This window comes from Galendromus occidentalis, unplaced genomic scaffold (genome assembly GCF_000255335.2).
Source record: "Galendromus occidentalis unplaced genomic scaffold, Mocc_1.1 scf7180000076357, whole genome shotgun sequence".
NCBI classification, from domain to species: domain Eukaryota; kingdom Metazoa; phylum Arthropoda; class Arachnida; order Mesostigmata; family Phytoseiidae; genus Galendromus; species Galendromus occidentalis.
Window position 1 is genome coordinate 190,850 of NW_003804346.1, and position 8,446 is coordinate 199,295.

The following is an 8,446-nucleotide window of genomic DNA, read 5'->3' on the forward strand; positions in this document are numbered from 1 at the left end:
TTCGGTTGTTGTATGCTATGAGGGCCTTTTTGGGCCCTAACATCGCTGATTTGAGCACACTCCTCGTTCGAGATGCGCGTGCTCTGAGAGGATCATGGTTAGGTCGAGGCTTAAGGACGCGTCTCGCGCGTCTCCACCGAGCGAAAGTTCCCCTCGGAAGCGGTGTAACATTCCGTGGACAGGATTGAGCGCTGAATCAAGAGTAAGATCGCCAGGATCAGAGAGAATTCATTTCGAGGGCTATCCATCTACGTTTTCTGCCTATTCTGCTTTTAGAGACTATTTATAAGTTTGCAGCTCTTATCATAATTCACTGAAGGGCGATTTCGACGGCGCGATGCTTTGAGAAAGGTGGACAGCTTCGAAGACCAGACATACATACATGACTCTTGCGAAGCCTGACTCGTTCCCCGAATCTGGTTTCCCGTTTCCAAAGATGCGGACTCGGAAGTGCACGCGATCGGAGTTTCTTACCTAGCGGCGAAACTAGGACTTCCTACTCACAGCAGAAACTAGGTAGTTGCATTTCTAAACCAAGATCTCGTCCGCCGAAATGCGCCAATGCTGGAATGAAATGCTCGGCGCTCTCGGGAAATCAGGGTGCAAGGAACGACGGCGAGGAACGAGTCGGGGTACGAATTCGAATGGAAAACGAGAGTCATTAGGTTTATGTGCAGATATATTCTATTCATCAAAGTAGCTTGGTATATAATGAAAGTATCCCCCCAATATCTCTGCTGATGTGAACCCAACATTCGCTTCTATCGTTTTCGCCACGGGTATCTCCTCCTCGCGCCTCTCTTGCCAGGCTTCTTCCTCTCTCGTTTCCGCTTGTCTTTCGTGAGGAGTCCAGCTGGAAGGCAGCGTATTCGAGAATTCATTAGCTCATTTTCTTCATTTGAGATTACCCCTAGCACAACTTCAGGCTTCGATATGTGATCGAGAGACGTCCATGATTTTTCTCGGGTTCTCATATTCAAGTCCGGGAAGGTGGTATAACTCACAGAGTCTCATGAGCTTGACATCTTCTTCAGTGACGAAGGAGCACAAAGCTCTCGAGAGAGCGAGTCGTATCGCACCGGCTTCGGCCGCTTGACCCTTCCGCAGCTCTAGAGGTTTGATTAATTCTTTCTGCTCCTCTTCGGTGCTTTTCGCCATCTCCCCCAACTCGTATTCGTCGTCTGAAGTTCAAAGAGGAAAAAAACGCCTCAAGCTCAAGGTGAGAAGTTCCACCTGAATCTTGCCGATCTCTTCGGCGTCCGATCCCGGAATAGGGACTCGAAGGCACCCAAGACGAGATGCCATCAACTTCTCGGAAGTTCATCGACGCTTCAGAATACTCACGTCGTTTGAAAATCGTCGCCTCTACGTCAACCTTATTCAGCAGTCCGACGAATTGCAGCGGAAACATGACTTGCAATCGATCTTTCAGCTCAGGGAAGTACTCATCGACGCTCATGCTCTTATTTATCAGAGTTTCCCCAGTACCGTTGCCGGTGACTTTGACGATCGCCCGCAAGGACTTTCTCTCCCCTGGAGCGGGAGAAAACAATGGATCATCGGAGTTGAAATCGGGAATCGCAGATTTCCTCGAACAATCAGGACCTGCGTGAATAGAGATCCCTCACCTCTAGCCTCCATGTAGGGATTGCCAGCTTCGTCGTGCATCAGGGGCAGAATCTCTTGCTCGTGGGTTTCGACTTGTTTGGGTTTCAGGTACTTCAGCAGGATTTCCCGAGCCATGTTCGAGTATGGATGCTCTGCCAATCGTGTCATCGAGCGTATGAAATAATCGTGGTGCTCGTCTTTGATCCGTTCCAAGCACAGTTCAGCCAACTCTCCCTGGTTGATCCAGTCGTAGGGTCTCAAATCGCTGCAAATCGAAAAAATCATGGAAAATTTTGCAATTCGTTCCCTTTCCTACGAGAAATCCCAGCATACTCATCCCTGAGGAGTTCTTCGACATCGTCTTCTACTCACAATTGCTCAGCCGCCTCGGGCGTCCTCACTCCTTTCTTACGCATTGCTAGCTGATGCTCATTGAGCCGTAAAACATGCGAGAACGCTTCATGTAGCCGGCCGTAGAAGTTCCCTCTTGCCGTGTAGAACAGGGAATTGTGGGGACGGCCAGTATAGTCGAACTCGGCCAGTTTCTGTTTCGCAAATATCATTTCGGGAGGCTTCATCATCGGCCGAGCTTTCGGTTCGAACAACCCGGACGGCAGAAGATATTGGATGGCTTCCTGAAATGCCGGGAATTCCCAATCGATAAGTGATTGAGCCTTCTCGTCTCCGGGGGAGCAAGTTCGATGATTGAGCTGGCTAGAGCTTGCCGAATTTCCGGGAACTCACGTCAATATTTTCTTGAGTGATCTCCTCAGGGTCCCAGCCCATGATGTTAGCCAGATGTCGTTTCCCCAATTCGAATTCTTCTTTCTTCTCCGAAAGGAATTTCTCCTGCGTCTGAGCTCGTTCCAGATAAGCTCTCATGGCGCGGTTGATCTTCTGGGCTTTTTCATCTTTCCTGACCATAGGTTCCAGGACGTTCTCGAGCTTCGTTGAGCTCTGCGTAGATGAATTCGCGCGAGCCTGGAGAGAGATTCGAACTTTTAGCCTAGGGCTCTAAACTTCTGAATAATTCCGGGGAGAGGAATGAAAAGTACTTTCAAGACTATCCCATGATTGGGACCTCGGGAATTCCCGCCATCCACCTCGGCCACAGCGCGGCCGGTTCAGTCGAGCGGCCCACGTCAATCGACGTGAGAGTGTCCCTAAGCCTCCGGGAGACGAGCGCTCGAATTCTAATACCGCCTGACGGCCGCCAACAACGACGAAACTGCGAATCACTCACCGCGACGACCCCTAGGACTTTATGGGCCCCATCTCTGAGAACCGGACTCAGTAGAGCACGGTTCCACATCTCCTTCCCCTGTTACAGAGCACTGCGTGAGAGATCCCGGCGCTTCCTCGCGCACGACCCCTCCAACAACAGAGTGTTTATGTTATGCGAAGAGAGAGAGAGACTCGAAACCACCCGTCTGCAAGCGGGTGTACATGGTTCCGGCGTGTTTACAGGATTCGAAATTCAGGATTCGAGGAAGATTTGAGCTGAAGAGTAATTCGCTCACGCTATTATCGGTGCTGCGAAGCCCGGACTTCTGCGGGGAAGGTTGAGCAAGTGAGCGACCATGGAGGCAGAGAGGAACCAGAGGATGCCGAAAGTGGCGAAGGTTCGTGTCAAGTCGATTGAGATATTCCGGTGGTGATAAGTGCTCGACAGATTTATGCGCTCGATGATATAGTCCAGTTGCGCTCCAAGTGACAAAGCCACAGGAAGAGAATGGGACCCTCGTGACCAAAACTCCGGTATTTCAGGTGAAGAACAAGACCCCGGCGGAGGTTCAGATCACTGCGGAACAGCTCCTCCGAGAAGCTAAAGAGCGAGAGCTCGAAATCGTCCCGCCCCCTCCAAAGCAGAAAATCTCGGACCCTGAGGAACTAGCGGAGTACCGCTTGAAGAAGCGGAAAGGATTCGAGGATAATATACGGAAGAACAGGTGCTCTCAGCGATGGTCTGTACTTGACACTCAACCACAGTCAATTTTCGTTGACTCAATTCCAACTCTGCACTTTCAGGGGTGTCATCGCAAACTGGCTCAAGTATGCATCGTGGGAAGAGAGCCAGAAAGAAATCCAACGAGCACGCTCCGTGTATGAGAGAGCTCTGGATGTGGACTCGCGTAACGTGACGGTCTGGTTGAAGTACGCCGAAATGGAAATGAAAAATAAACAGATTAATCACGCCAGGAATATTTGGGACCGGGCAGTTTCCATCTTGCCTCGCGTTAACCAATTCTGGTACAAATATACGTACATGGAAGAGATGGTCGGTTAGTATCCTCGCCACGCAAATGATTCATTTATTCACAGATGAATTCTTGGCAAAATCCTCGAAATCTGCCTCATACGAGAACCCTTACATAATTGTTGTTTCGCAGGAAACATCGCGGGATGCAGACAGATCTTCCAGAGATGGATGGAATGGAAACCGGAGGAACAGGCTTGGCTGACTTACATCAAATTCGAGATGCGATATAAAGAAGTCGATCAAGCGAGGAACATCTACGAGCATTTCATCCTCGTTCACGCTGAGGTAAGAGAGTCTCCGTGGGAGGTATCCGAGCTGAATTGCCTCGAGTCCGTCGTATATGAAGATTTCCTGGAATCGAGGCTCCTGGTCGCTCGACGCAATTCGGGAATAATGTGGAGAATCATTCCAACAGGTGAAGAACTGGATTCGATACGCGAAATTCGAGGAGCAAAACACGTCACCGGAAAAAGCTCGAACAATTTTCGAGCGGGCCATCGAGTTCTTCGGTGACGAATACATGAACGAGGAACTCTTTCTGGCATTCGCAAAGTTCGAGGAAAAGCAACGAGAGCACGATCGAGTTCGCGTCATCTATAAATATGCGTTGGATCGACTGCCCAAAGACAACACTCAAAATCTGTACAGAGCTCACTGCACGCACGAGAAGAAATTCGGTAGCAAGGACGCAATCGAAAACGTAATCTTCAGCAAACGTAAATTGCAGTACGAGCAAAAGATCGAAGAGGATCCTTTCGACTACGATAATTGGTTCGATTATTTACGGCTGCTGGAAGCTGAGGAGCAATTGGATCTTGACTTCATACGCGACGTGTATGAGCGGGCAATCGCGAACATTCCGCAGTTCATCGAAAAAAGGCACTGGCGTCGTTACATCTATCTCTGGATCTATTACGCGATCTTCGAAGAGCTCGTCGCCGAGGATTTGGAGAGAACTAGAGCTGTCTACAAGGGTGCGCTCTCGATCATCCCGCACAAAGCCTTCACCTTCGCCAAAGTCTGGATCATGGCCGCTCATTTTGAAGTGCGTCAGAAAGATCTGCCGAAGGCCAGAAAACTGCTCGGTACTTCCATAGGTCTCTGTCCGAAGCCGAAGCTTTTCCGCAGCTACATCGAGCTCGAAATCGAAGTCCGTGAGTTCGACAGATGCCGTATCTTATACGAGAAGTTCATTCTTTTCTCGCCGGAGAAGTCGACGACTTGGGTGAAGTTCGCCGAGCTCGAGTGCATACTGGGTGATATCGATCGTGCTCGAGCCATCTATGAAATAGCCGTAAACCAACCCCAACTAGATATGCCCGAGGTCGTCTGGAAGGGCTATATAGACTTTGAGATGGAGCAGAGGAACTTCGACGCTACGCGAGATCTTTACGAACGACTGCTCGATCGAACCTCTCACGTCAAGGTCTGGGTGAGTTATGGTCGCTTTGCGGGAAGCCACTTCGACCACGACAGCGCACGTAAAGTATTCGAGAGAGCAGAGAAGACCCTCCGAGAACAGACGAAGGAGGAACGATGCGTACTCATCGAGGCTTGGTATCAATATGAACAGCAAGTTGGCGACGCTGAATGGATAGCCAAGGTGAAGAAGATGCTGCCGCAGAAGGTCAAGAAGAGGCGAAGAATCATCAATGAGGACGGTAGCGATGGAGGATGGGAGGAATACTACGACTACGTGTTCGAGACGGACGAAGAAGCACGTCCTCATCTGAAGCTCCTCGAGAGAGCTCGAGCTTGGAAGAAACAAGAAACCGGCCAAGCGGAATGATTGCGGACGAGGCTGTCTACTCGAATTACCACAAACGAGGGCTTCTGTAAAAATGTAAATTCTTGGAGAACGAGTATGATAAATTCGTCATACGGAGCTGGTTTATACCGATTCGAATGTGTCTTGGCTGATCTGGTCACTCCTATCCCTCTTGGGGTTAAGACTTTTTTTATTTACACAACTGCTTCATTCACACCAGATATCCATTCCAAAATCCGTCGCTCCGAAAGGAGCACAATCATCATCATCATTGTACATATTTACACATCGGAGCACCGATCTTCAGCTTCGAGAATTCAAAATTTCAGCTTACACTAGGCATATGATCAGTTTTCGCACGCCGCGGTTCCCAACCTATAGAAATCGGGCGCGAGCTCCGTGAGCCAGCTCTGCTCAACAGGCGTCACATACTTCATGAGAAGCTTATGAGTCGCTATGACTTCACCGAAAACCACGAACTTCGGGGGTCGCTGGCTGAAGAAAGCCGATTCGTTGTGAAAGTCCAATGGATGGTCTCCGCAGACCGAACGGTACTCTCCGGAGAAATGCCAATACGCAGCATTCGTGAAGTAGGCGGACGCGATGCATTTACACAGAACATCGGGATCCGAGCAACTCGCGAGCGTTGGAGAATTCCCAAGTTTCAAGAGAGTGGATTTCAACCTTTCTCTGATCTCTAAAACCTTGCAAAGGCTTTTGTAGTTGAGAAAATTGTCGTAACACCACTGCTTGCTCTTCTGCTTCGCGATGAAAGATGTGTAGATATTCAGCAAGGAGAGCAGGTCGCCCTCTTCGACGAAAAACTGATATCTGGCTTTTTTCATCTCGCGTCCCTTGTATTGAGGGACGACGAATATGTTCTCGATCTGCATCATGGCAACAATCGAGAGCATTTCCGACGAGCACTCGAAATCCACCGAATTGAGGATCAGCTTCGCTTGCAGCACCTCACAGTTGAACTGTATCATTTGTTTGCCTATATCGGTCATCTTGCCCTCGCGATCGAGCGCTCCGTGAGCGTAGAGTATTTCCACAGCATTCAACAAAATCTTACTCGGTGGTGGCGAGGGGTAATCGAAGCGCACGAGATTATCGACCCCTAGTGATTTCAGAAGAAGAACTGTCCAAGTCAAATTGCTCCGTTGGATCTCGGGGATGCTGAAGTTCCGCAGTTTCTGGTATTCGCTCTGGGGATACAGACGGTAAGCTTTCCCTGCGGCGATCCTTCCCGCGCGACCTGCTCGTTGCTGAGCGGAACTCTTTGAGATCGGCGCCACCACCAATGCGTCCGTCCCTGTGCTCGGGTTGTAGCATTTCGTTTTAGCGTAACCGCAATCGACAACGTACATCACACCGTTGATAGTGACCGAGGTTTCTGCGATATTTGTGGCGACTATCACCTTCCGCACGTGGGGAGAAGTCGGCTCGAAAGCTTTCAGCTGATCTCGTGACGGTAGCGCCGCGTAGAGAGGAACAACGAACACTTTGGAGTGCTTCTGCGTCGATGCATAATCCTTCAGCATCTCACAGCACTTATCCACTTCTTGTTCCCCGGTGAGGAAAACGAGAATATGGCCGGCAGTTTGGTTCTCGTGGATTTTCCGAACGGTGTCCACCGACTCCTTCACGTAATCCGCCGTCGGTTCCTCGAGGTAGTGTATTGTTACCGGATGGGCTCGACCTTGCACGGCGAGAATTTCCGCACTGCTGTCCTTGGATGAGAAATACTGTTTCAGAGCGTCGGCATCGAGAGTCGCCGAGGAGATTATCAATTTGAGGTCACGGCGCTTCCGCAGGATCTTCTTCAACAGACCAAGGCACAAATCCATCAAGAGACTCCGTTCATGAACTTCGTCGAGCATTAGCACACCGTAATGGCTGAGAAAGGGGTCTCCTTGAATTTCGTTTATGAGGATCCCTTCCGTTAAGTACTTGATTTTCGTCTCTTTCGATACGAAATTCTCGAATCTCACGGTATATCCAGCCAACTGTCCGACGAGTTGTCCTGATTCTTCAGCGACACGTTTGGCGAGATTAATGCATGCGACACGACGCGGCTGGGAGATACCAATTAGACCTTTCGCTGTCCAACCGGCTTCGTGGAGATATTGAGGCACCTGGAAGCGGACTAACCCCTTAGAAACACTGAAGAACCCCCTCGGTAAAAAAAAGTTTCGAGCTCAGTCAGTAGTCGAGACCGATTCTCACTCGGATAATGGCTCTTGAGGTAGAAATCGGGAAGACTCACTGATTGAGGGCTTCTGCCTCTAATGCGGAATGTCCGCGAAAACTCACCTGTGTACTCTTCCCGCTACCGGTCTCTCCTGTCAAAATTATGACTTGATGATTCTCGATGAGATACAGAACCTCTCGCCGATAGTTGTAAATTGGCAATCGTTCCTTCTGAGTTTGCAACGGGAAGTTCGTCAATGGATTGAAAATCACCTTCGGGGCTTCGGAGCTCGACTGAGGCTCAGACACCGCCACAACCTCGTTCTCATCGTCAAAACGAGGTTTCTTGAATGGTCGACCGCTCATTTTGGGAATGATTCAATCGGAATATCCCTTCACATACTACGAGGGTACTAATGTCAGATGGGCGCTCCTGAAACGTTCGAAACGGAGGAGCACGCCGGCTGTTCTCAGCTGGCGAAGAGCGCCAAAATTTGAAAAACCGGTGGGATGCGCCTGAAGTCTAGAACAGTGGGGATCGCGATCGCCCCTCATGCCTCTGCGTGAATCAGTCGACCTGCTTCGCTGATGCATTGCCGGTAGTCAAGGAGATGGTC

General features: G+C 50.0%; 3 protein-coding genes across 3 annotated transcripts; 1 reads left to right on the forward strand and 2 right to left on the reverse strand.

Moving 5' to 3' along the window:
• Positions 1 to 661: 661 nt before the first annotated feature.
• On the reverse strand, positions 662 to 2,990 carry mRpS9 (mitochondrial ribosomal protein S9). The gene is made up of 7 exons (XM_003738904.1): positions 2,852 to 2,990; positions 2,353 to 2,589; positions 1,981 to 2,243; positions 1,629 to 1,873; positions 1,345 to 1,533; positions 1,005 to 1,181; positions 662 to 853 (listed from the first exon to the last, which is right to left on the reverse strand). The coding sequence occupies exons 1-7, from the start codon at positions 2,918 to 2,920 to the stop codon at positions 762 to 764; spliced, it is 1,272 nt and encodes a 423-aa protein (XP_003738952.1). The 5' UTR covers positions 2,921 to 2,990; the 3' UTR covers positions 662 to 761.
• Positions 2,991 to 3,100: 110 nt separating this feature from the next.
• On the forward strand, positions 3,101 to 5,657 carry crn (pre-mRNA splicing factor crn). Its single transcript, XM_003738909.1, has 5 exons — positions 3,101 to 3,230; positions 3,376 to 3,557; positions 3,637 to 3,890; positions 3,999 to 4,153; positions 4,284 to 5,657. Exons 1-5 carry the CDS (start codon positions 3,189 to 3,191, stop codon positions 5,655 to 5,657), a joined length of 2,007 nt encoding a protein of 668 aa, XP_003738957.1. The 5' UTR covers positions 3,101 to 3,188.
• Positions 5,658 to 5,983: 326 nt separating this feature from the next.
• On the reverse strand, positions 5,984 to 8,195 carry LOC108865155 (probable ATP-dependent RNA helicase DHX35). The gene is made up of 2 exons (XM_018641888.1): positions 7,953 to 8,195; positions 5,984 to 7,774 (listed from the first exon to the last, which is right to left on the reverse strand). The coding sequence occupies exons 1-2, from the start codon at positions 8,193 to 8,195 to the stop codon at positions 5,984 to 5,986; spliced, it is 2,034 nt and encodes a 677-aa protein (XP_018497404.1).
• Positions 8,196 to 8,446: the final 251 nt, after the last annotated feature.

Excerpts from the sequence above, each read along its gene's own strand:
- mRpS9 (XM_003738904.1), bottom strand. The coding sequence starts at position 2,920 with ATGTGGAACCGTGCTCTACTGAGTCCGGTTCTCAGAGATGGGGCCCAT. Across the intron at positions 2,244-2,352 it reads TCACTCAAGAAAATATTGAC|GAAGCCATCCAATATCTTCT; the intron begins GTGAGTTCCCGG and ends CCGGCATTTCAG. Across the intron at positions 1,874-1,980 it reads CCCGAGGCGGCTGAGCAATT|CGATTTGAGACCCTACGACT; the intron begins GTGAGTAGAAGA and ends TTCGATTTGCAG.
- crn (XM_003738909.1), top strand. The coding sequence starts at position 3,189 with ATGGAGGCAGAGAGGAACCAGAGGATGCCGAAAGTGGCGAAG. Across the intron at positions 3,231-3,375 it reads GGATGCCGAAAGTGGCGAAG|GTGAAGAACAAGACCCCGGC; the intron begins GTTCGTGTCAAG and ends CCGGTATTTCAG. Across the intron at positions 4,154-4,283 it reads TCATCCTCGTTCACGCTGAG|GTGAAGAACTGGATTCGATA; the intron begins GTAAGAGAGTCT and ends TCATTCCAACAG.
- LOC108865155 (XM_018641888.1), bottom strand. The coding sequence starts at position 8,195 with ATGAGCGGTCGACCATTCAAGAAACCTCGTTTTGACGATGAGAACGAG. Across the intron at positions 7,775-7,952 it reads GTAGCGGGAAGAGTACACAG|GTGCCTCAATATCTCCACGA; the intron begins GTGAGTTTTCGC and ends GTCCGCTTCCAG.